The sequence below is a fragment of the Suncus etruscus genome, chromosome 3, assembly GCF_024139225.1.
Source record: "Suncus etruscus isolate mSunEtr1 chromosome 3, mSunEtr1.pri.cur, whole genome shotgun sequence".
Taxonomy (NCBI): domain Eukaryota; kingdom Metazoa; phylum Chordata; class Mammalia; order Eulipotyphla; family Soricidae; genus Suncus; species Suncus etruscus.
In genome coordinates this window covers 91,938,329-91,964,963 of record NC_064850.1, presented here as the reverse complement: position 1 = coordinate 91,964,963, position 26,635 = coordinate 91,938,329, and the positions used below count along the sequence as shown (strand labels likewise).

The following is a 26,635-nucleotide window of genomic DNA, read 5'->3' as shown; positions in this document are numbered from 1 at the left end:
ACAGCTGCTGGAGGAGAACCTAGCAGACAGATAGTGGGGAACCCCTTCCTCTGGGCTTCTCTTCCCCTGCATTAGAGTTGAGGCCTCTTGCCCCTTTTCTGTTCACTGCCTCCTCCAGGAAAGGAGAAGCTTGTTAATCACTCAGTGGTCTCAAAAGAGGTAGCTGAGAAGCACAGGAGGACACATCTATGATCCTCCATTCTCACTGCCACCATCATGATGGTCAGATGCCATAGGTGGAGTTCACACCTCATGTGGTCTCTTGTTCAACACATTTCCGCACAGTCTCCGCCTTTGGGGCCCTCCTAGTCTCCCAGTCAGTTGTCAAACAACTTGTGTTGTGGGTGGTGTTATGCTCATTTTAGAGATGGGGAAAGAAATTCCAGTAAGGTAGGAACCTACTCCCTATGCTCAGAGGCAAACAGTGCTCTAGTTTGACTCTGGTTACTCAGAAACCAGAGTGGACCTAACACTGAACGTGGAAGTTCTGAAAGAATGTAAAGAGAGGGGCTGGAGTGCTAACACAGTGGTAAGGCGTTTTCTTTGCAAGCAGTAGACCCGGAACGGACCCAAGTTTGATCCCTGTATCTCATATGGTCCCCCAAGCTTGCCAGGAGTGATTTCTGAGTGCAGAGCCAGGAGTAACCTCTGAGCACCAAAAGGAGTCATCCCTGCTGTAGATACTGTCAACCCAAGAGTGATTTGGCCAGAGGATTGACTCAAGGCCTTTGCACCACTCTCCACCTTAATATTTCTCTGCCTCAGCTTGGCTCTGAATTTAGCCTGTGTGATGGCTGATCTTGGGGTAGGAAGTGATAAGAAAAAGGAGGAAATATCCCATAAGAAGACTTTCCTGGGGATGGCATTGAGGAGAGGGTGGTGATTGTGGTGGTGGTGGTAATGGTGGCAGTGTTTGTGCTGGTGGTTATGGTAGTAGTTGGTGCAATGGTAGTGCTAGTGATTATGGCGGTGGTTAGAGAGATGGTGCTGGTGCTTCTGGTTTTGGTGGTAGTTGGGGTGATAATGTTGCTGGTGGTGCTGTTGGGTGATGGTAGTACTCATGATAATTGTGGTAGTTGGGGTGACAGTGGTTATGGTGATGGTTGGGGTATGTGCTCATGGTTATGGTGGTAGTTGGGTTGATGGTGGTACTGGTGGTTATGGTGGTGTTTGGGGTGATGGTGTTTATAGGGATGGTTGGGGTGATGTGCTCGTGATTATCATAGTGTTTGGGGTGATGGTAGTTATGGTGGTAGTTGGGGTGACTGGTTATTGTGATGGTTGGGGTATGTGCTCATGGTTATGGTGATGGTTGGGGTGATGTACTCATTGTTATCATGGTGGTTGGAGTGATGGTGGTAGTGGTAGTTATGGGGGTAGTTGGGGTGATGGTGGTTATGGTAATGTTGGGATGATATGCTCATGGTTATTGGTGGTTGGGGTGATATGTATGGTTCCTATGATTATGGTGGTCATTGGGTGCTGGTGGTCATGGTGGTTGGGGTGATGGTGGTGGTGGTATGGTGGTTTTGAAGGTAATGGTGTTATAGTGATGGTAGAGGTGATATCTCATGATTATGGTGATGGTTGGGGTGATGTACTCATGGTTATGGTGATGGTTGGGGTGATGTACTCATGGTTATCATGGTGACTGGGGTAATGTTGGTGCTTGTGATCATATTGGTAGTTGGTGTGATGGTGGTGGTTGGGGTGATGGTGGTGGTGGTCTCGGTGGTTAGGGTGGTAGTGAAGAGTTTGGGTATTGATGCTGAGTTAGTACTTTCTGCCATGGAATAAGAAGAAATCCTTTATACTTATTTCTGTCACCTGATAGCCCTATGATCTCAGACAACTCAACTGTGCCTGACACCCCCTAAAGATCTGTTGCACTGATTAAATTAGATAGCACGGGACACAGCAGCACAGTGCCAGACAGACTGTTTAGTCAATGGATGCTCCTCTCACCTTCCTGCCTCCACCTCACCTGTTCTTCTCAGTTAGGTTTAAGGGGATGGAAAAGAGCCCCTTTCCCAAATCAAGGAATCATCAGAGTCCCAGGGACAAGGCTAACTGCCAAGGGATTCCCCCAACCCCAATACTACACCTCCTACCTAATCTTAAAACATCGAGGGTTTGGGAGGAGAAAAGAGAGCCCAGTTTCTTAGCAACTACCAAGTGTCTTCCTAAGCTCACAAAGGCCTTTCACTCCCAGTGCTCCCTCTGCTGCCTCCCCTGGTGTCTGGTGGTTGGCAAGAGTGGTGCTGGGGCTAGGGGCTGCCCACCCCATGGAGACTGAGGGCCTCCTGTCCCATCCTCCTGGCTCTCCTAATATTACCTATGCTCTCCTAATATTACCTATGCCTCAGCACCTTTCATCTTGGTGCTAATTAATTTCTCATCTATCCCTAGGAGCTGCTGGAAGACATGCAAGGTATGTCATACACACACAAACACACACACACACACACACACACATTTCCACTTCTAAGACCCTTCTTTTTATTGGTTTGTTTATTTTGTTTGGAGGCCACACCTGGCCATACTCAGGGATCATAACTCCCGGTGGGGCTTCATTGACTATATGTGGTGCCCAAACTTGAACCCAGGTTGGCCAGGTGAAGGCATGTGTCTTCCCCACTGTGCTATTAATCCAGCCCCCTCATTCCTTTTTTGATGCCAGAGTATAAGCACAAAGAGAAACCAGTTCTTGGAAGACTCCTGCTGCCTCCTTGGTGTTTGGAGTAAAGGGAGCTGAAGAGGCAGCTTCCAGGATAAGACATGGACCCTGTGTTTGGATGGTAGGAAGAAGAGCTTAGGAAGGGGGAAGCCTATCAGAAGCACTGCATACATTAGGACCTTGACTCTGGGTGTCACCTTGGCAAGATGCAAGCTGCCATGCTGAAGGCAGAACAGTTGGGGAATAAAAGAAAAATGATTTCAACAAACAAGGAATGGAAGTGAGCTCAGAAACTTAAGAAATTATAGAGAACACAACTTCTGTTTTAAGATGCCTGAGAGAGCTCTGACCTATAGTCCACTGTTATTTCCATTACTGCTGTGTAACCTGGACAAGTCAGCCACTCTCTACAGGCCTCTGTCTTTAAATTTTTAAAATAGCTGGGGATGATTATTTCTGAAGTTGACTCCTAGACAAATGTTGTTCAAGTCTATATAGTTACTTAGGGAATAAAAAGGGTCAAGAAAGCTATCATCATGGGGGCCAGAGAGATGGCATGGAGGTAGGGTGTTCACCTTGCATGCCGAAGGATGGTGGTTCGAATCCCGGCATCCCATATGGTCCCCCGAGCCTGCCAGGAGTGATTTCTGAGTGTAGAGCTAGGAGTAACTCCTGAATACTGCCAGGTGTGACCCAAAAACAAAAACAAAAACAAAAAAAGCTATCATCATCACCTTAGGCTGAGGAATAAGTAAAACCAACAAACAGGGTAAAAGGAGCATTCTCAAAATTGAGGAAAGGGGGCCTGGGAGATAACTCAATGCTCAAGACTACTTGCCTTGGATGCATTAACCCACTAGCCCATTTGTCCAAGAATCACAGGGAGTAGCCTGCAGGGCCCCTGACTACTGCTTGGAAGGGGGGTCAAATGAACAAATAAGACCCTCATGCATTTGGCTACAAAAGCCAGAAATCAAACTCATAGGCCTAAATTGTAAAAGAATGTCAGATTGAGGGAACCTTCCCTTAGGAAAAAGAAGTTTCCTGAAAGCATCCAGTTACCCTCAGTCCCTCACTCACCTTCATCTTTGCATACATACCCATCCTTATCAGCAAACTGTGGGCTTTCTCCTGAGTACCTAAGGAGGGTTGGAGGATTGGGAGGGCAGCCACTTGTCATGGATGGGCTTGCTGTGTGCTGAATTGAAGGGAAGCTCTTTCCTATGTGTGCAGAGGGAACCTAAGAGGACATGGACACCCAGACCATGAGAGCCTAGGAACAGAGGCCCCAGGGCAAGGGTGGCAAGTTCACAGTCAAACAGGGTGAACACCATACATGACGGAGGGGCAGCTATAACCCACAAGGTTTGAGGGTGTGTGATTGGCTGGGAGGACTTGTTGCAAGGTTCATAGGAAAACATTCATCCCAAGGACATGTGGACTCACACCTCATATGGCCAACCTGCCTTCAAACTACATGCCATTCCACCTCCCTCTGCCCATTCACACACACACACACACACACACACACACACACACACACACACACACTGCACATATCTCTATTCTGCATCCTGCACATGTGGTATAAATACACCAGCCCACACAAAGTCACATGGTGATTGGACTCCAGGGTCCCACTTTGCCTGGCTCTTTCTAGACAAGGTGTGAGCTTCATGTACACACATTGTTCTGCCCAGTCTTTCCATGCACATTCACAGACCTGCAGCCTCCATTCAGACACACACTACCACCGGACCGAAACACACACACACACACACACACACACACACAAACACACACACAGAGACTCCAGTTGCCTCATGCAGCAAGTGTTGAGGACAGTCAGGGTTGTCTTCTCTGCAATCTACTTAGAAGGCACCCAGACACATCCATTCCCTGCTGCCAGACCAGAGAAGAAGCTAAAAGTGGCCCGTCTGAATCTCTAAATCAGGCCTCACTGGAGAAGGGAAACACGTCAGTTCCCTGGGGACGTGGCCAACTCAGGGTGGCCACAGGCCCCTGGGCTCCTACTCCCATGGAAAAAAAAAAAAAGTTGCTCAAATAGATCTGACGCTTTGTTTTCGAACCCAAAATACCCTGTGGTGGCTGCCGGAAGTGTGACCACAGGAGGGAAGTGGGGGGGTCGAGTTTCCACTACTTCAACTTTTTCTTTCGTTTGGGGTCTAAACAAATTCTCCTGCCCATCCCATAGAAAGAGGGTCTGTGTCAGAGGGGAGTTCATCTCTGAGATTTGGGGCTGGGGTACCCGAAGACACAGTCTCCCTTAGCATGCTGTCATCTTTACCCCAGAGGTCTCCGAAAATGACTCTGCCCTATTGCATTGTCAAAAAGTTCTATCAGGCACCTCCTTGCAGATGGGAAAGTGCACCTTAGCCCATGACAGAGAGAGGGGTGCTCCCAAGGGGCCAGCTCTTGAGAAACCTGATTTCCCTGGATGTCATTTTTTTTTTGAGTCACACCCAGTGACGCTCAGGGGTTACTCCTGGCTATGCGCTCAGAAGTCGCTCCTGACTTGGGGGACCATATGGGACGCCAGGGGATTGAACCGCTGACCGTCCTAGGCTAGCACGGGCAAGGCAGATGTCTTACCCCCTGCGCCACGGCTCCGGCCCCTGGATGTCATGTTTTTAACAGAGCTTTCCTTTGCACAATTGGTTTTTATTGCTAGGGAACAGAGGTTCATCTGGTAGTACTCAGGGACCATGCCTGGCACTGTGCTCAGGGGCCACCCCTGGTGGTTCTGCAGTGGCAGGATTCCAACCATTGCCACTGCACCAACCTAATGAAAGACCAGTGCCTTAACCTGTACACCACGTCTCTGGCCCAAAATGTTTGTTATTTGGGGGGATCACCCTCTGCTGAGTACTGAGGGTGGTTGACACACCATGTGGTGCAGGGATCAAACCAGGGCTTCCCACATACAAAGCATGTTGAGCTGTCTCTCTGGCCCCTTCAAGGAGATCCAATAAGTTAGCTAGAGGGTACTCCAGAGCCAGGGTATCAAAAAAATAAAAAATAAAGGAAGAAAAGAAAAGAAAATTCCGGGGTGAAAGCACAAGAGGAATTTTGGCATTTTGATGTTGCTTGGTGCAATGACAGGAACTCTAGAAGCATAAACATTAACACTCGCTGTAAACCACATTTCAATCATAATCACAGTCACAGTTACCATCCAGCAGACCCTGGAGTGGTAGAGTTAGAGTTCCTGGAAGGTTTGGGGCAAGAAGGTGGGAGGCAGGTTTGCTCAAAGGATTACATAAACCTGAAAAGGTCCCAAGGACTGGCATGCCTACTGTGAGAGCAGTTAGGAGTATCCAGAGACTTTCTTAAGTGGTGATTTGCAGAAAGTTCTCCAGGATATTGGGTTCTTGAAAAAAAATCTGCTTGGTGGGGTGGAGGTCAGGAGAGGCTGAGGGGGTGGGAGGGGCTTCAGAGAGGCTGCTGTTCAGAGGAGGCTGGCCCTGGGCCCCTGGGTGATACTTAGGGCTCTAATGAGCCCGGTAATCACCCTAATGAAAAACGCCCTCCAGGCTGGGGCAGCCAGACTGCAATGAGGAAACTGGGAGGCATTTGGGAACCGACAGTGACTCATGCTGAGTACGCTGCTGCCACTGGGTGAAGGACCCCAACATCTTGCATCCCAGTGCATCACTGGCCAGGCCGGCTATCACCCACCTGAGCCACAGGTGCCCACCCCTATGCCATAGGTGACCTGTGCTTCATCTCCAGTACTTCTCCCACCAGGATTGGGGAAGAGGGTTGTGCCTCTCTGGGGGGCCCAGGAACCCCTAAAAGATTCCAGGTGCTTCTGAGTTTAGCCTCTACTCTCCTAAGCACCCTTTCTCCAGCCAGTGCCTCAGTTTCCCTTGATTCTCCATAAGACTCCACCCTTCACCCTGCCCCCGGGTGGCGGGACTATTAATTACAGCTTGTTCATGGCTTTGAAGATGAAAAATGCCAAGGATCATTACCACTCAATTAACGGAGCTATTACCACTGGAGCTGATTAATCCCACCCCCACCCCCACCCCAGCCTGAGATCCTCTTGCCTTGAACTCCAAGCTCCATTCTTCTCACCTCAGTTCATCCCTTTCCTGCTTAGAATTCAGCTTGGGACAGAGCATCGAGGCCACCCAGCCCAAACTTGCCTGCACTCATCCCAGAGAGGTGCCCCCATGGCTCTTAGCCTCCTTCATTACACAGCAAATCTGCCAGTCCCTGAGCTGCTGAGCAACACATGCTAGTGGGAAGGAGTCTGGTTTTAGGGATGATCAAGCAAACAGAATGAACATTAGGGGGAGCCACAGCTCCTGGCACAATATTTCCCCACTCGCCCATCCATCTTCTCCCTCCCGGCTTTTGGGGTCACTGGTCCTGGCCAAGACTCTTCCTCAGCACCCCTGCCTGGCCTCTTTGACACTTCTCAGAGTCTGGTGTCATACACACCAGCACCTTAAACCTCACCATACTGTGAATGCCTGATAGACCAGAAACTTGCTCAGCCTTGTGTTCTCCACAAAGGAGCTAATGCAGTCTAGGAGACTGTCCTCCCTCCCACCCACGAAATTCTAGTAAATATGCCCCCCAAAACCATTACTGGAGTGGGATGAGGGACATGAACTTGTGAAGGCCCTACAGGCCCTTGAGTGGTAGTGAGCCAGGAAGCCTGGCACATAGCCCTGTCTTCCAGCAACTTTCTAGATGATCTTAGCCAAACAGTTCTGCAAGAGCTGAAAGGTGGCACAGAACACAGCCTGATCCTTCCCCACCTGCCCCGCGCCCTGGCTGGCAGTTTGTGCCATAGTCATGCTGATGGGCAAACTTCCATCGTGGATTCTTGCTGGCCAAGACTGTCGCCCTGCCCTCAGAGTGGTGGATGAGGTGGGAACAGCATCCTGCCTTCCCCAGGCTGTTTTTCCAGGAGTCCTTGAGCTGATGAAGCTCAGGAGCTTGCCCAACCCATCTGAAGCAAGAGGTTGAGGGAGCACTGAGGAATTAAAGTTCTGAGCCCCAGTCACCTATGCTTTACTCCAGAGCCCAGATCTTTATCTGGATAGATCAGTAAAGAACTCAAAATGTGGGGGGGGGAGGGGATAATACAAGATTAAGGCTCTTGCCTTGCACACAACCAACCTGGGTTCAATCCCCAATACCCTACAAAAGTGATCCCTGAATGCAGAGCCAAGTGTAATCCTGAAGGACAGCTCAGTGTGCCCCCCCCTCAAAAAAAAGAATTCAAAATTGGCCCATCTCCCCACCTAATCAGTGCTTGTCTTTGGTTGGGAAAGGCCTGATGAGAGACCACCATACTCTGTTTTCCCAAAGGCCAAGGAAGAGAAGACTACCCAGCTCTTAGCTCCCCCAAACTATCTACCCAGTATCCTCACACAGTCACAACCTTTCTGGTTCATTTCAGATGACAAAGTTCCTCTTTCCAAAAGGCGCATCCCCTGAGAGTCCTTCCGCAGAAAGCCATCCTTTCCAGTGAGAGGGGCTGTCCCCAGAGGTCCCGAGGGGCGACAACAGGTCTCTGAACACATGACCCCTCTCACCCTTCATGAGCCCCAGAATGATGACCACAAAGTTCCCATTATAGGTCTTCCTTCCCTTGCTAAATCGTTCTTCTTTCTCCATAGTAGGCCTAAACTTGGAGCTGGAGAAATAACTCAAGGATGAAGATACATGCCTTGCATTCATGAGACCCTGAGTTCAATCCTGGGCCTCATATGACCCCCCCAATACATACACACATCACCACTTATAGCTCTTAAAGCATCGTTAGTACCACCAGGTATGTCCTTGAAGTCCCTGGAGCACCATCAGGTGTGGCCCTGGTAACCTCCAGGACCAACAGACATTGAACCCTCTGACCCAGTTGTGAATCTCAGCAGGGGTGGCCCTCAGGCCTTCTGAGCACTGCTCCAGAGGCCCCAAAATAAACATTTTTAATCAAAATAAGAGGGCTTAGGAGAGCATACCCAGTGGTGTGCAGGGGTTACTATTAGATCTACACCTAAGAATTACTCCTAAAAAACCCAGGGTTCTGCTTGGAATGCCGGGGATTGAACCCAGGTTGGCTGCATGAAAGAAAAAGGTCCTACTTACTATACTAAAGCTCCAGCCCACAAAATCAACATAAATTTTAGTGAAGAACCCCAAACATGATGAGGGACACTAGTAAATAGCTCTTTTAACTCTTTCTGAATGTAATCATTTGAAAATGGATGAATGGGAAGAGCCAGAGAAAGTTTGCCAATGCCCAGGTCACAGGGAGAGACACGAGACACAGCAGATCTCAGTGCTCCTAATACTCCACATATAATCTGCCGTCTCAGAATCCCACTGCAGGCCTAGACTGGAATTCACTACCATCCCCAGTAAATGTTTCATTGTAATCACCCTCTTCTTTTGGTCTCTAGACCCTCAAACAAATTGCTTGAAGCCTTAGCAAAAATAAAATAAAATAAAATAAAATACCTCAGTCTAACAGAGTTTTGAGTTAGTGAAGCTGAGACACAGAAAGTTATTTAAAATGGAATCAGAGGCAAAGGGAAAAAATTTAAGTAAAATAGAATAATTAGGGCTGGAGGGATAGTACAGCAGATATGGTGCTTGCCTTGCATGCTGCCAACCCCAGTTTGATTCCTGGCACCCCATTGGTCCTGAGCACCATCAGGAATGATCCCTGAGCTCGGGCCCAGGAATAAACCCTGAGCACAATCAGATGTGTCCAAAAAAGCAAATAAGATAAAATAAAAATAAATAAAATGGAAACATGAGCTGTTCTGGAGGAACCTGAGTCTAGAGCCCCTCTGTCTGCTCAGACTCCTGGGGGATATTTGCTGCTCACTGCACCTCCTGAGGACCTCAGACTCTCCTTCCTTGGCACAGGGTGCTGTGCCCATGTTGGCACCAGGTGCTGGTAGAAGCAACTTTCAACTACCCTTTCTCCTGCTGCAGACTTCAATTTCTACACATGTCACTAAGTTCAAATCTCAGCTCATTCATTTTCAAGTCCATGAACTACTTCTCTTGCTACTGTCACTGTCCATACACACCTCGCCCTGCTCAAGGCTTACTCCTGGCTCTGTGCCCTGCCTGCTGTACTATCGTTCTAGTCCCTCCTTTTTCCTTTATTAAAAAAGGAAAATGTTGAGGACTATCTTTAGGAGAAGAGACAGACTAGAAGTTAAAGTCAGAGGTCAGAACTAAAGTGGAAGATAGCAACAACCTTGCCCTTTTTTCAGGTCTTGGTTAGTTTAGCTATACCTAGTGTCAGGGTTGGGAGACCAGTGCATTCCACATGCACATATGGAATCCCAAACCTTTTAAACCGTCTCCTGACCCCACCTTCAGTTCTCTAAACTTTAAAAGGTAAGAGCAGTCCAGGCTGGGAGGCCTTAGCCAGGCTGCAGAGAGGCTGGGCCTGCCTTTCCCCATCTCCAGGGTGAGGACACCAGCCCTGAATCAGTGCCTACTTACACTTCTCAGCATGTCTAGGGTTTGGAGTTCAGGTAATTAGGCCCTGGACCATCTTAACTGAACCCACCAATAAAACCAAAACCATTACCCTCAGCTCTGCTTAGGAGGGAGAAAGGAAAAGAAAGGAGGGAAGAAGAACCCTTTCCATTTACCTTTGGCAGCCAAACTTGAGTCACTTTAGACCAATTCTACTCCAACAATACCTATCCCCCATCTGTAGTTCCAAAGCTGGTAGAGCTCTTGTTGGCACAGAGGCCTGGCTATCCACTGCCAGCTCCATCCAGGTGACATGGGCCAGGGGTCTGTGCTGGCCTCTAAGCAGGAGCCAGGCTGGTAGGGTCTGTGCTCGCTGAGACAGGCTTCCCAGTAGCTTCCTTACAGTGTGGAAGAGGGAGGGAATAACCCCAGAATTCCTCTCCCCATCTGGAATTCACAGCCATCCTCCAAAAGAGAACCCAGAAGGGTGTCCCAGAGCAAACCAGTATAACTCAGGATCTTTGTTGTATCCTGCTCTGTCCCCACAAGTGACTGAGGGGCCCCCCACTTCTGGGACCCTGCAGAGTAAGGACACCCCTTAATCATGTCTATACTGGCACTGTTCCCAGCAGGCACCAGGCACACAGGTGAGATTTTCCTTCTCCTCCCACCCCAAATACTAAACATGACTTCTTCCTATCTAAAGCTACACTGTTTCAGAGAAACTTACATCTTAGTGTACCTAGACTCCTTGCCAGGACACAGAGAAAGGATTTTCTGACATGTGAGTGGGTGAGGGAGAATATACCAGTAGTTGAACAATTGCTATTCTTGAGTGCTTCCAGCATAAATATCCATGTAGATTCTTCCTAAGCAGTAGGAGCTAATAAGTATCTCAATTTAGTGACAAGAAAACTGAGGCTAAGAAATTACAAAATAAGTCTAAGTCATGTTGAAGCTTTTTTTTTTTTCTTTTTTCTTTTGGGTTTTGGGAAGAGGTGAAATTTCCGGGATTTCCACCACACTTGGTGGTGGCAGGGATTGAACTAAAGTCAGTTGTTGTTGTAAGAGCCTTACCCACTGTACTATCTCTCTGATCCCCCTTGATGGGCATCCATTCATTTATTTTAATGGTCATTTATTCAGAAAAAAACCAAAGCTCCTATTTTATACCAGAAGAAAAAAAATTGGGAAGGAAGAGGAAGAGGTCCTCTCCTGTCTCCCCATCATGTAAGCGGATCCCAATCCCTGCCATTCGCTCACTCTCCTGCTGAGATTGCAACTGGTCCAGCTAGCCTGAAAGACCTGGGGGGGTCTAAAGCGATTCGTCTCTGGGGCCCTGAAGTTTCCCAGAATCCTAAATGCTCCCCCCAGCCTCCGCTTTCCGAATGTGATACTCTGATCTGAATGGAGCGGGAGTTGTGGTTCCTCCCCCTCCTCCCGCCCTTCTTCTGGGGACAGATCCCAACAGGTGGGAGGGGTGCTGAGGACAGGGTCCTCCTGCAGTTGAGCAACTGAGCATTTGGAGGTCTCTGGCTCCCTCCGGACAGCGGCGAGTGGACTGAACCGTGCCTCCGGTGGAGAGACCTGGGCACTGCAGTCAGTCCCGGGTCCGCTGCTCGCCCTGGGCTGCAGCCCTTGCGCATCTCCCAGCCCGGCGGAACCGCGGAGCCCCCGTCCACGGGCCTTCTTCTCCAGATGCTCCCGCAGCAGTCAGCACCGCAGCGGAGTCAGGTTTGGGGCTGCAGCGGCCGAAGCATTCGGGGAGTCACGGATCGCTCGCTGCTGCCAGGCTCCAGCGGCCAGAGGCCGCCCGGAGCCCGCTGGCTAATTTTTCACGCCCCCCTCCAGACCAGACCGCCTCTAGGTGACGCGACCGTCTGTGCGGTTCCTTTAAAGGCTGCGGGTTCCGTTCTTCTTTCCTTTTTCCACTGGCTGCCAAAGTATGCAAATCCGTGGACCGGAATTTGCAGCCAAATCGAGCCTGAGAAGGGGCGCGGCCGGCGCGTCACCGGATCCGCTCCTTGTATGGCGCTTCCCGGCTTGGCCCGCCGCCCCGCGACCCTCCTTCCCTGCAGCCGCCGGGCCCCTCCCGCACCCGGCCGGGCTCACACGGCCGCCCACGCCCCGGGGCCGGCTGCTCGCCCCCCTAGGGAGGCAGCCGGGGGCGGCAGGCGCTGCATGCCCTGATTCCGGCCGGAGCGGGGAACCGCTTTGCAAAGAGCGCAGTGGCTCCCCGCGCCGCGCGGGCGGAGGAGAGTTCCCGGAGGTAGCGCCTCCCCGGGGATCGGTGCGGGGAGCCTGGCGCGAGCAGGCGCGGGGGAAAGAGGGATGTTGCCTGCAGGCGGCGGGAAAACCCTCTTTGCGGAGGAACCCGAGAGGTTGGGGCGGGGGAGGCCGGTCTTCTCACCCCCTGGCTCTCCACCACACCAAGGGAAGGGGAGGAGAGCAGAGCGAGGCTGTCATCCACCCCCGCCGCGACGTGCCGCTCGGGAGTTCCTCCCACGCGTCCCTGGCCCGCGTGGCTCTCCCACGAAGCGAGGCCCGGGGATCCTCTCTCCCTGTCAACACGCCCACCACCACCCCCGTGCAAGTTCCCCCATCACCGACTCCCCAGCGGCGGCCGCGGGGATTCACCGAGCCTACGGGGCCACCGAGGAGGGAATCCTCCCACGCCGAGCCGGTGTGATTCCGGGTCGCCCTCCCACGCTCCTTCCTCTCCTTCCCCACTGCCGCGTCCCGGTCGCGCGCGCGCTGGGGACCAGGCCTCGGGTAGCGCCTCGGCCGCCCTAGGGCTCTATCTGTGCGGGTCTAGAAAAGGTCCGAACACCGGTGCAAGGCTGCATAGCACCGGTGGCTGAAAGAGGGACGGAGAAGTGGGTTGCGAAGTGCAGGAGGCTCAGAGACTGAGTTCTTCGGGTTCTTGGCAGGAAGCAATAGACAAACCTGAATCTACACCTGGGTCTGCTGGGGCCTCCTGTCATCCCGTGTCCAAGTGAGGGGTATGGGGGTGAGCTTTGGAACAGTTAAGGAATGTATTGGGGACTCGGTGCAAGTGTTTATCTCTTCTCTCCACTTCATGCCGTCGCTTCCTCTTCATCACCAAAAAAAGCTCGGCTTTGACCCCACAATGTGCCCTATTTTCTCTTCTCGCGTGCCTCTCACCTTGGAGTCAGCTCAGGGTCAGGGGCCCCGGGGGGGGGGGGCCGTGGGCGGCGAATTAGATTGTGAAAAGTACAAAAGTTCTTGGAATACTGGGTCGCGATCCCCTGACATCTTGGGAGCATCAAATGGCCACACCTGCTCCGTCCCAGCTCCAGGCTGAGAGTCCGGGACAGGGAGCAGCCCTGGAGCTGGGCGGAGCGCGCGCCTCGCGGGTTCCCCCAGAAGTTACCCAAGCTGCAAAAGGCCATCCCTGGTGCGTTCCCTTCACTTTCGGATTGCAGGCGATGTGTTGGGGCTCACTGGCACACCGCACCGTCCCGGGGCTCCCCGGCTGGACAAAACTGCGCTTGTTTTCCCCGCGCAGTCTTGAAATCCCCAAAGCAAAGGCAGCCGCTGCTGCTCAGCCCTGCGCTCTTTACGCGCGCGGGGCGCTCGGCGGCGTCCGGTCTCCCCGGTCGCCTTTCCACTTTCGCCTCTCGACTTCTTCTTTCTTCTAGTTCCCCTTTTTCTCTTTTTCAAGATCGGCGAGCGATGCGGGCGCCGCACGTTGGCTGCGGCCCGCTTCCTGCTTTCTAATGTTCCATTGTGAGGAGCTTCCATTGTGACGTCGCGCCCCTTCGGCTGGGCTTTGTCTGTCCATATATGGGCAGCTACGTCACGGAGCTTTCCCGGGGCTCGGATAAATAGGCTGGTGGAGTTCCCCGGCTGGGAGCTTTTGGGCAGCAGTGAGCTAGCTTGCTAGGAAGCCGCGGGGCTGGCTGGTGGTGGTTGGTGGTGGTAGCGGCGGCGGCGGCAGCGGCAGCGGCAGAGGCGGCGGCGGCAGCGGCGGCGGTGGCGGCGGTGGCAGTGGCGGCGGATCGGGGGGCGGGGGGTCCGCGGGCGCGCGTCAGTTTGTGCGATCAATACTGAGGCCGCTTCTGACCCCCTCCGGGCTGAGACCCCCGGCCCAGCCCCCACCCCATACACGCCACCACCACCCCACCCCCACGACCCAGCCTCCAGGGGCACTTCGGAGGCACCCGAGGATTACACCCCGCCTTGGCCCTCTCTCCCACCTACCTACCCCCCCCCCAAAAAAAAGAGAAGATCCCCTCCCCTGGCCCAGCCCTTCCCCGCTTCCCTCCCCCCTCCCCCCGAACTTTCCTTCTCGCATGCTTCTCCCCTACATCGCCGATCGCCTCTCGGATGCCGCTTGCCTGGAAGCTGCGTTAGGAGCGAGCCGCGGCGGCGGCGGCGGCGGTGGCGACGGCGGCGGCAGCTCGCGAGTGCTATGACCGGCAAACTCGCCGAGAAGCTGCCAGTGACCATGAGCAGTTTGCTAAACCAACTGCCTGACAATCTGTACCCAGAGGAGATCCCCAGCGCACTCAACCTCTTCTCCGGCAGCAGCGACTCGGTAGCCCATTACAATCAGATGGCTACAGGTAAGGGAGGCAGCGAGGCGGCGAGGAAGGGAAGGAAAGGGAAGGGAGAAAGGGAAGGAGCTAGCGATGGATGGAAGGATGGATGGATGGATGGATGGATGGATGGATGGATGGATGGATGGATGGATGGAAGGAAGGAAAGATGGACGGAAAGAGGGATGGATGGATGGGTGGAAGGGTGGATGGATTGGTGGTGGATGGATAGATAGATGGAAGGATAGAGGGAGGGAGGAGGGAGGAGAGGTGGAGGGAGAAGACGGGGGTGCTTAGCATTTTCCGGGGGGCGAGTTGCTTTTTCCCACCCACTCCTCCCGCCCTCCCCATCGGGAAGGCTCCGGTGGCGACGCCACAGTCGAGGCTTCGGTTCTCCCGGGTGGGGGCAGCCGCCGACCGGAGGGAGGTAGGTGCTAGCTGGCACTGGGGTTCTCCACTCCAGGGAAGCAAGCGGTCTCCAAGGGGCTGCGCAAGGCGTGGTGCTGTCGCCCCCTTTCCCAGGAGCAGCCCAGCGTCCCTTTCAGCAGAGCTCTCCCCCTTACTCCCTCAGCCTCCCACCCGGGATGGAGCCATGTGCAGCGTGGAGTCCCCGCGGTGGGAGAGGTACTGCGACGCTACCTTTCAGGGCGTTTCAGCACAGTCGTGGTGGGGGGTCGCGGGGAGAGGGGGGTCCTCCCGCTGAGGGGTTGCTGTCGCGGGGTAGATTCCTTGGCCCCGAGGTGCTTGGCTTGGATGGAGGCGCCGGTTCTCCGCGCCCTGCACACTACCCCCACCCCTAAGCTGGAGCTCGGCTTTCCCCGAGAGCTGGAGCAGAAAGCCCCTTCAGGCCCGAAGGAGGCTGGCTGGAGCTTGGGGAGGCCGGCGGGTGAGAGACCCCCTTTGCGCGCCGTAGCCCTCAGTTGCGCGGAGGACAAAGCGTCGGACCGGGTCAGCGACCCGGGCGGGCGCGGTGCTCGTGGGGGGGCTTGGTCCGAGCTGGAGAGGAGCGAGTCCCGGCGCGGCTAGGGCTGGGGCAGAGGCCGAGTTTGGGTGCGTTAGGGAGCGAGAGCCCAGCGCGCTCTGGGTCTGAAACTACCTGTAGCTGCTGCTACCTGCCCGCCCCACCTCGGTAAGAACAACAATGCTTCTCAGGCGCGCGCGTGTGTGTGCGATACGTGAGTGTGTGTGCGGTGTGTGTGTGTGTGCAGCAGCCACTCCACACCCCGATCCGTAGTATTTTTGCTGTATCCAGGTTGCGCCCGGGAGGGGAGCTCGGCACCGCCCGCTTTGCGCCGGGCGCAGCTTAGCTTACCTCTTACTCCATGCGCGGGCGCACTCCACCCGGCTGGCCGCACCTTCCACACCTGGGCCAGGACCTGGGCGCCCGGCTGCGGAGCCCCAGAGCCCGGTCGGCTTCACTCACCCCTCCCCTCTCTCCCTCGCTCTCCGCAGAGAATGTGATGGACATCGGTCTGACCAACGAGAAGCCCAACCCCGAACTCTCCTACTCGGGCTCCTTCCAGCCTGCCCCGGGCAACAAGACCGTGACCTACTTGGGAAAGTTTGCCTTCGACTCTCCTTCCAACTGGTGCCAGGACAACATCATTAGCCTCATGAGCGCCGGCATCTTGGGGGTGCCCCCGGCCTCAGGGGCACTCAGCACGCAGACCTCCACGGCCAGCATGGTGCAGCCTCCCCAGAGCGAAGTGGAGGCCATGTACCCAGCACTGCCCCCGTACTCTAACTGCAGCGATCTCTACTCGGAGCCTGTGTCCTTCCACGACCCACAGAGCAACCCAGGCCTTGCCTATTCTCCCCAGGATTACCAATCGGCCAAGCCGGCCTTGGACAGCAACCTTTTCCCCATGATTCCTGACTACAACCTCTACCACCACCCCAACGACATGGGCTCGATTCCGGAGCACAAGCCCTTCCAGGGTATGGACCCCATCCGGGTCAACCCGCCCCCGATTACACCTCTGGAGACCATCAAGGCCTTCAAAGACAAGCAGATCCACCCGGGCTTTGGGAGCCTGCCTCAGCCGCCGCTCACGCTCAAGCCCATCCGACCCCGCAAATACCCCAACCGGCCCAGCAAGACCCCGCTCCACGAGCGGCCCCACGCCTGCCCCGCCGAGGGCTGCGACCGCCGTTTCAGCCGCTCGGACGAGTTGACCCGACACCTGCGCATCCACACCGGCCACAAGCCCTTCCAGTGCCGGATCTGCATGCGGAGCTTCAGCCGCAGCGACCACCTAACCACTCACATCCGCACGCACACCGGAGAGAAGCCTTTTGCCTGTGAGTTCTGCGGGCGCAAGTTTGCGCGCAGCGATGAGCGTAAGCGCCACGCCAAAATTCACCTCAAGCAAAAGGAGAAGAAGGCGGAGAAGGGGGGTGCGCCCTCTGCGTCCTCAGCGCCCCCCGTGTCGCTGGCCCCCGTGGTCACCACCTGCGCATGAGGCTCGGGGGCCCCCCCAGGTCTCCTCTTTTCCCCTCCAGTGTCTCGTGGCTGCTCGTCTGAAAGCAGCGGGAAAGCCAGTCACCGAGGCGCAGAGGCAGCGCCCTGGCCTCTCCATGGACGTAAGGTCCCTTGTTCCCTTTCGATGTGACCCGTTTCCACCCTTTCATGCCGGCCGGCTGTCAGGGGCAGGGCACGAGGCGCCTTCTCTTTGCTGCCCGCACCTCCCTAGCCTAGCGTGGGGGCGGAAAGGTGGCGTCTAGCCTGCTTTGTTCAGTTCGGATCGCCTTGATCCAGGGGCCGCTGGGCCGCGCCAAGGACCTGCGGGGATACTGAAGGCGGGAGGTGGGGGGGCCTCCAAACCTCGCCGACCCAAGCACCTCACGCCCCCCCCCCCCAACATCTCCCTCGGTTCCCCTTCGAAGACCCGAGAGGGGGAGGGGTGCAGAGCGCACCAAAGCGCAAAGCTTGCTGCCCGCCGCACGCACGCGCGCCTGCGTGCGGAGATGCGCGCGAGTGTGCGTGCTCGTGTGAGTCTGTGTGTATGTGCGAGTGTGTGTGTGTGTGTGCGCGTGTATGTGTGTACGCGCGCTGCGTGTGCTTGAGACTGTTGAGCTGAAGTGGGCTGTGTCCACCCCGACTCTTCCCCACATCGGACCCCAAGACGCTAGGGCACGTCCCAGGCTGGGGGCCCGCACGTGGCCGACGAGATGGTCTTCCATCTGCTCGGAAATCATGTTTCTTACAGAAATGCCTCGGATGCCGCCGCTGCGGTGCTGCTTCGGCCGCTTTGGGTTTGGGCCCCTCACAACCCCTCCTTTTCCGAGTGCTTCCCTCTTAGGCCTCAGGGCAGTTTGATCTGCGGGGAGAAGGAGCAGCCATTGCTGAACCTGCCTTTTTAAAAACGTATTTCCTCAGCTCCACGTTTCAAAGATCGATGTTCCCAATCTGCCCTCTGCCCTCTTCTTTCCTCTAAGCCATCCCCATCGCTTTCCAAACGTTTCCAGAAAGGCAGGCCTCAACCAGCCACCCGGTTTCACCATCTGTTTGTTTCTCTCACATACCCATTTCTCCCTCATCCCAATCATTGAAGGTAAAGCAGCTCCGATTTTGCCCTTTGTCTTACCAACACAACAGGTGGGACCCAGATGCATATGGTGTGTGCACATACGTGTAGAGATGTCTGTGTATATTTACACAGATGCATGTATTTATAACACACGATATGTATTCTTTGCAAGACCTCAAAGGCTATCCAGTGCAGTGCACCGGAATAAAGAGAATGTGTAGGTACATATATGCAGCTTTAACTTAAGTGTATGGAAAAATTAATTGCCACGATGACATACATCTTTCTATGTGCTTTGTGTTGAGTATGTAGTTACACATACATGTGTCAATACAGGCATGTATGGTCTATGTATGTGTGCTTATATACACCATGCATATATTCACACGCACATGGCCATCCCAATTTTTTCCTCCAAGATGGGAATTTCTGTATTAGTCCATGTGGATGAGTGAGGCATATTTTTTCCACATCCCAGTCTCACCTTCTCCCCGCCCTACCTCACCTCTTCTCAGGCACCCCCACCTCCCCAGCCCTTCTCCACACAGGGGTGACTGTTTGAAGTGGAGCAGTAGGGAAGGCTGCTCTCTGGGACAATTTGGAGCAGTCACGACTGAATGTACTGTTCCCTATTAGCATCTTTCTCCTGGGGTCAGTGAAGCTGCCCAGAGAGAAGGAACAAAGGTCTGGAGTTTACAGAATGTCTGTTTTTAAAGTCACTTTATGCGTTTCCACCTTTTTTTTTTTTTAAGCACCATTGGCTTTTGTTTTTTGTTTTTGGTGGTGGATAAATAATACTAAAAGGAGTCTAGTCAAAGAGGGAAATGAAAGAGCAGGGGAGTGTGAATTTCCAGGTACTTAGACAATTAGCAGGAGAGTGATGTTGATGAAGTTTGCAGGAGGGCCCATATTTTTTTTCAGCTGAAGGGTAAAATCTTTCTTTGCAGAGACAGTATTTTGCTGAATACTTTTTATAATGTGATAATTCAAAACACAAATTTTGGTCACTTCAAAGCTGGAAGGAGGAATCAGATATCCTTTAATATTTTTTCCTTGCTCCTCCTGGTTTATGCATGTCACTGCATGATAACTCTGAGTTTTCCTTTGTTTTAATAAAACTGTTCTCAGACATTTAAGCTAAACTAAGAGAAAAAATAACTTTGTTGCCAAAAGGTTGTGCTATTCAGATTTTTATATGTCTGCATGTTTAAAAAAACAACAAAAGAAAATGCACTCTAATTTATGTGAACTGAGAGAAAAAAAAATCAGGTTTTAAACAGGAAAACCTATGGGGAATGATATTTTTTGAAAGACTTTTGTATAAAGTTGAGTACTTAGAAAAAGACAAAACCAGATGTAATATATTTTGTGGATGTTTTTATTTCTTGGATTTATAGTACCTTATACTAAGGTTAAAAATATGCTTGATATTGTGAAAAGGTGAAATTCTTCGCCAACATTTCATTTGCTCCTTTGTCACATTGTTATGCCAATATAATATAGTTAATGAAAACAGCATTTTTAAAAAATGAAATCTTGAAATGGTGTAATGTTGTACCATTTGCACTGTGAGCAAATGCTAATACAGTAAATATATTGTGTTTGCTGACAATCAGCCCGCCTATAAATCTCCTTATTTTATTTCTTGTTTTCATAGTATAAACTTTTTTGGTTTGGCCTGTTTTTTGTCTTGGTTTGTTTTTCTATTATTTTGGTTTGAGAGATTGTTATGCCTGGCTTTGCCATTCTTGCTCTGAAAATATGGAATTTGGTGTTATTGGAGGTTGATCTGAACTTCGTGTGGTTTTGAGGCTCAGATCTAATGTTGAGTGTTTACTACAGTACCAAGAAGATAGAGGTTTCCCTCCACTCCTCTAGAAGCCTTAAACTGCCAGAGAGAGAGGAGGTAAACAAGTTAGACAAAATCTTGAGAGGCAGGACTAGTGACTGGAACCTTCTAGAGCTCCTCTTTCTAGTTTCTAATGGGTTTTGGAGGGAAGGGAATCTTCTGGATTACAGACCATTCTTTGAAGGTCAGAGGGCATTCTGGATCAAGATCCTGTATTGTGTCTACAACCACACAGTGTAGTAGTAGTTCTTACTGAAGGTTTTGACACCTGAAAAGAACAGGTGGAGACTTGAGAAAGATTCTTCAGGGCTGGCAAGATAAGTAGAGAGATTGGAAGATCTCTTGTGGTCAGGTAATTAGGAAAAAATCAGGTTTAAAAATTCTACAATTTTAAGTCCTTCTTGGACAGGATTTTTCAGGCTAATGAAGCTACCTGGAAAAGGTGATCTGGCCTGAAAAAATACCGTTTAGCATTGACCCAATGATCTTTAGCAAGAAAAAACCCATGCAGTCCAGAGAACACACAAGAATGCTCCTGGTAGGATCAACCACTCATATCTAACAAATTCTGCCTCCCTCCCATATAAAAGCAGTGTTTACTCTACCTGTGGTTTGCTTTTCCAGTATAGAGGATAAACTACTGAGTTTATTAGCCAACTTTCATGATTTCTGAGGCACCCCACCTCTCTTCCAATTTATTGCCTAATCTTCATCTTGCTCCCTTGTTACTATCCTGTATTTTTTTTAAAATCTAGTTCTGTGAGATATGTTGTTTTGTTTTGTTTTGCTTTGCTTTGAGGGCTGCACTAGGCAGGCAGTGCTCAGGACTTACTCTTGTCTCTTCCTTAAGGGATCACTCCTGCAGTGTTCTGAGGACCATATGTAGGTGCTGGGACTAAACCATTGAAGACAAAATCTCTACCCAATTGTACTATTACTCTCACTTATATGAAACATGTTTTCAAGCAGTATTTGAATCAATCAATCCTCTCTTCCTTCCTGCTTGCCTGACCTCTACAAAGTCCATTTACGTTTCTGTACATTTAATGTTCTGCCTTGGAGAAGTCAGAAAAGTCTCGGTTTGGTGTACAATAGTGAGCGAGTAAATGTAACCTCACAATGATGACAGGGACGTACCTGAGATACTGACTGGACCCTCCATAAAGTGCAAGAAAAGGAGAATAGCATCCTTGTTCAGAAACTCTTCCTACAAGCCAAGTGCAGGCCAATCACAGTGGAAAATGTGGGTGGCCTATCTACTTGCTAGAATTACCAAGAAGCTGAAGCCAGTCCTGGGTGGAGAAGGTGGGATGTGGCCTTAGAAAAGAATGTTTTTGAAGTGAGAGATCAGTAAGGAGAATGCAGTATGGAATCTTAAATTTTCTCACCCACGCAATTCTAGGTCACTGGATGCCATCTTGGATTCCCTTCTCTTACCTCATGCCACTTTAAAATTTCCAAACTAAAAACATTAGGTATCCTCCTTTTAAAAAAATAAAAAAGAGAGAGAAGATGAGCAAAAATCCTAAAGATTGAGTGCTTTATTCATCTCTTTGCTGGGCTACCTCTTCAAAATTTCTGTGTTTTTTAAGTGAATATTTCCAGAGGGAGATAGCGTCATGGTATCTTCATAGCTAGCATCCAGCCCCACCTGCACCTTCTCCAATCAAACGAAGCCTTCAGAGTTACACTTTCGTCAACAGCATACTATGCTGCATGATTAACAAACTCACTTCCCATTGGTGCATGTTACTCAACCCAACCTGGTTGAACCACTGGGTTACTTGGCAATATGGCAGCCCGCCTGGCTGGCACCAGCCCTGTATGGTGTAATCTCTGATTCACACTTTGTAGCTAGATAAGACTGCTCCAGATAGTATCGCACCAGCAACCCAACCTGCCTCGAATTTGGTAAATATGAGGTAAGGAGACTGAGCCCTGAAACTTAGTGTTGAAGTGAGGAGATATCAGAGGAGAGGACTGAATGAGGCTCTCAGAAGGAACCAGTAGAAACTTAGAAAGAGGAGGCCTGGTGCAAATCAGACATAGGAGTGGAAGAAGAGAAATCACTCTTTCAAATTTCTTCCAACTTTAAGATGTTTGGGAGTGAAAGGATGTTTCACACATGCACATACCTTGGGAGTGGCAGATTGAAGGTAATGACTCTTTGCAAAAATTGTACTCAGTGACCTGGGGTTGGGTACAAATGGGAACTAGGAGCAAGAAGATACTTACGTATTTATAGAGAAGAAATACTTATTCACAAGTCAATAAAATGGAATACTAAGGTAAAATCTGGTCATTGAAAGCAATAATTTATAGCTACCTATTGCTAATCCCTTCTTATATTACAGTTTTCCTGCCATAGATGAGGGTATTAAAAGTTGCTTCTTCCTGACTTTGATTCCTGTGTCATCCTGCAATAATAAACCTGGAGGAAAGAGGATACATCTTTCTGTACTAAAGTCTAGAATCATTCTTCTCGAGTCTTAATAACTAGGAAATACTGATTTTTCTAAAATGAGTTTAAAACACATCTCTTCAGAAAACCTACCATTTGTGGAGAAGAATAAGGTTTGCTGAAGAGGAAACACCTGTCCTGATTTTGGGCTCCTTGGTCACACCAGTCTCTGGAACACTCCTGGGGACAGTCATTCCCCATCAGTCATCCACAGAGGCCAGAAGCATGACTGATTGCCTCACCCAGTTTCCTGCTCCTGAAATTTTGTAAATCTGTTTGAATGTTCCCATCTAGCAATCACTTAATATCTTCAACTGTCTTTTCATAGTCCTTTGCAAGAAGAGGGATGGCCCAGGATTGGGGCAGTGTGGTGAGCTTTCCCAAGTTTCAGTAAAGTCATATACAAAACAGAACAGACCAAGCCCTTATTATTCAGCCTGGGACATGATCCACAGTTCCTTCTCGTGGCTGTTCTCCCTAGGGCCTAAAATTGATGCACAATCCTGAAAGACATGGGCACAGTGCCTCCTCTGCTCTCCAACCCCTGCCAGGAAAGATGGTACCAAAAAAGGTGTTTCTAGCTTTGTGCTTATGTTCCTGGATCACTACTGATAGGGCTCAAGAGAACCAAAAGAGATACTAGGAATAAAACTCAGGTCAGTTGTATGCAAGGCAATGTACCCTCTGTACTATATATTCAGTTCCTCTTTTTGTTTTGTTTTGCTTTATTGTCATCAAAAACTCATTCACAAGAAGCCCAAGGCACTCCTGACCATACTTAAGCACTTGCTTGACAGGCCTGACATTTGATACTTGGGCCTGATGCTGTTTAGAGACCAATAGAATTATATCTGGCAGTACTCAGAAGGGTCTTGGAGTGATGGGAATTTAATTTAGGGTCTCTAATGCTAAACCTGTGTCTTACCCCTCAAGCCACCTCTCCAGCCCCAAGAAAGTTTTTTTAGCACTCTTACTAAGGAGTTGAGGTAAATTGAAATGGCCACAAAGCTCTAGTGAGTAATAGAGAATTCATGCTTGTCTCTAAATGTTGGCTCTTCCAACAACCAGGCTGGGTAGGAGTTCTACCTCAGGTTTCTTTAGTGCTTCCTTGCCTGTTCTGTCTCCAGGAGGCCTCTCAGCACATTCCCTCCCATCTGGATAGTGGCTTTCTGCACTCCTGGTCCCTGGAAGAGGAAGGCAGCTTCCGGAGACCTCAGCATACTCTTCCTGGCATTCAAGCACCCCACGCTATTCATGCAGTCCCCTCCTTCAAGCTGTGCTTCAAGGACTCTGCCACCCTTTGGTCCTCTCTACCCCAGTAATCCCTTCCTTTAGCCAGATTTCCCAGGTCCATTAGTACTGCAGCCTTGTTTGTTTGTTTTTAAAAAAAACAAAGGTTGGGGGAAAGGGACAGGTACCCATACTCAGCTATGTTCCTGACTCTGCTCAGGGATCACTCTGGCAGTGATCAGGGGACTCTGTAGTATCAAAGATAGATTCTGGATGTGCTATGCACTATGCCTTTACCCCTGTGCTATCTCTCCAGACTGCAGCCATCTTTGTTTTGAAATTCTCCTGGTGACTTGAAATAGACCAGACTGCAGCTATCTTTGTTTTGAAATTCTCTTGGTGACTTGAAATAGGTACTCTCCTGACCCAACCAATAAACAGATTTGAAAGTCCTACTGAATTCCTAGAAATAGCCTCAGGAATGCTTCCACCACTCAGCTCTCTGTAGAGAAAAAAAATGTCAGAAACGAGGTTATGTGCTCAGTCCAAGGGGAGTTAGTTTGTCTAACTTGGCCACTCCAGAAACTGATCACACACCTTGAACATCTGTCCCACCTCAGGGGAAGAGATTAATGACTAGAATGAAATTGTATTCTGACTTCTCAACAATAGACAACAGGCAATCTGGCACTTTCTGCTCCATGTTTTGCCTCTCCATGTTTCCAGTTGCCTCGGGCTTCCATTTTCCCTTGATCCTTTCTCTGTCTCTGTCTCTCTTTCTCTCTCTCTCTCCTCTCACTCTTTCTCCTCTCTCTCACTCTCTGTCTCTCTCTGTCTCTGTCTCTGTCTCTGTCTCTCTCTCCTCTCTGTCCGTTGCATACAGGGGAGTCAAAAGTGGGGCTATGGGAACTTGGAGGCAGAATAGCCCCTCCAGGTGCTGGCTAGTTCCAGGGACAATTGTTATGGCATTGAATCTCTTTTCTGAAACTTGGGAGCAGTTTGACAGCCCAGTGGACACGCTGGCTTGAAGGCCCTTGACCTTCTGTGGAATCCTCAACTTCATCCTAGATCTAAGGCTTCAAATACTCTTCATAACTTCCTTGCATGGCTGATAGTTGACAAGTTTCCTAGTATCATGAAGAAATTTCTTCTTATCACTGCCTTTATGGAGTCCAAAAAGATGGTGCATCTGGGGCCTGGCTCATTCACATGTTCTTAAATGTTATTTATTTCTCTCGTCCTTTCCTCATTCTTCAAGCACATTGGAAAGAGAGGGTACTGTCCATATCAGGATGGTCTGTGGATTCAGACACAACTAGAGCAGCTGGCAGCCCTCAGTGTAAATCCCTATGCTTGACAGCATAGTCTAGAAATGCATCCTTTCCACCCCATCCCCTCCTCGCCTCTAGCTTCTCTCCTACCCAGCACCCCAGGACACAAGTCCTTCCCCCTCTTGGCCATGGCTGCTGTTCATTGTTGCCATTTCCTGGCCTGGCTCCTGACCTCTTTCCAGGTCCCTTTGTCCAATCTGCCTCTCTCAGATGGGTGGATGTAACACCTTCCTGATCCAGTATCATCTGCAAAGTTAATTAATGTGTCATTGGGCTGTTGCCTGCTTCCTGATCCTTATCAGGGATTTAAATAAAACGCAGCTGCCCCAGTTCTTCTCCATGCTTCCCTCTCACTGGATCTGTGGCTTCTTAGTCATCAGCCCTTGACCTCAGCCTTTTTGCCATTTTTCAGCTTCCAGCTTCCAGGGAGGTGGTGTGGCCCCTACTCAGTGCTCATTTGGAAACAAAAGTTCTATTCAGGACTTTAAGGGAGTGATACTCTTGAGAGAGATTCTGCTTTGCCACTCCTGGGCTGGACACAGTATCAGTTGGTCACAGGGACCACTTATTCCTGTGCATTCTTCAAGTAGGGTCTGAGAGCTGAGCCAAGATTTCGAAGCAGATTCTCAGTAAAGAATCCCATGGCAGAGTCTGGTGGTTTCTTTAGCAAAGAATTGCCATGCAGAGCCCACCATGCATGACACACTCTTCAGGGAACTGAGAATATAGACATGAACAAAAAGGTGCTCCATGCTCAAAGCACTCCTCAGGGCAGAAACATTTTTTTAAAGTGACATAGCTCAATGGCTAGAACAAGAAGCTTTAGTTCAATCCCGGCACCAATGATCACCCAGCATTGCCAGGGCCTCAGTACTGAGCCAAAAATGGCCCCCAAGCATTCCCCACAATTTTTACTGTGTGTAAAAATACAGCTGAGTGTGAAGAATAGGGTATACTGGTGCGGGAGCCAGGGCACTACACGGAGAAGGAGGCTTTGTGTACCCATGGAAGCAGTGGCCTGGCTCTATGGTGTCCAAGTAAGGACACTCTAGGCCGTGGGATATGAGTGTCAGCTCCTCAGTAATGGAGTTTTTGAACCATTTAATGAAAAATAAAGTGCCTGGAAAGACTAGAGGGAGGAAGGCAGAGGCTTTGTGGGGTCAGGTTTAGAAAAATGAATGCATCTGAAAGCAAACATGCTCTGAAGGCTGACTATCAGGGTAAGGCCTTGTCCTGCTGGGGAACCAGGGCTGGGTATCACTGTCATGTCCATGGTCTTCATGGCTCCCTCTCCTGCTTGGCTTCCTAATCCCTACAACTGGTCCTTGTGCCTTTCCTTTGTTGGTTCCTTGGAAGCAATCCATGATTCCTGAACTCCAGTTTGGCCAAGGAGAGAGAGAGAGAGTCGCCTCCCCCAGGAACCATGACCTGTTCTCTCTGTTGACATCACCTGGGGTGCCAAGTGCCCAATGAAATGGATGGTGTCTCTGTTAAGGGAACTGAGTGGGAATAT

At 50.7% G+C, this 26,635-nt stretch overlaps 1 protein-coding gene across 2 annotated transcripts; it reads left to right on the top strand.

Annotated features, from left to right (window-relative positions):
* The first annotated feature begins 14,491 nt into the window (after positions 1 to 14,491).
* EGR3 (early growth response 3) lies at positions 14,492 to 17,562 on the top strand. Of its 2 annotated transcripts, none has more exons than XM_049769474.1 (2): positions 14,492 to 14,748; positions 16,174 to 17,562. In XM_049769474.1, exons 1-2 carry the CDS (start codon positions 14,595 to 14,597, stop codon positions 17,181 to 17,183), a joined length of 1,164 nt encoding a protein of 387 aa, XP_049625431.1. In that variant the 5' UTR covers positions 14,492 to 14,594; the 3' UTR covers positions 17,184 to 17,562. The 2 variants fall into 2 exon arrangements, with proteins under 2 accessions (XP_049625431.1, XP_049625432.1); XM_049769475.1 differs by lacking the exon at positions 14,492 to 14,748 and adding an exon at positions 15,294 to 15,345.
* Positions 17,563 to 26,635: the final 9,073 nt, after the last annotated feature.

Excerpts from the sequence above, each read along its gene's own strand:
- EGR3 (XM_049769474.1), top strand. The coding sequence starts at position 14,595 with ATGACCGGCAAACTCGCCGAGAAGCTGCCAGTGACCATGAGCAGTTTG. Across the intron at positions 14,749-16,173 it reads TTACAATCAGATGGCTACAG|AGAATGTGATGGACATCGGT; the intron begins GTAAGGGAGGCA and ends CGCTCTCCGCAG.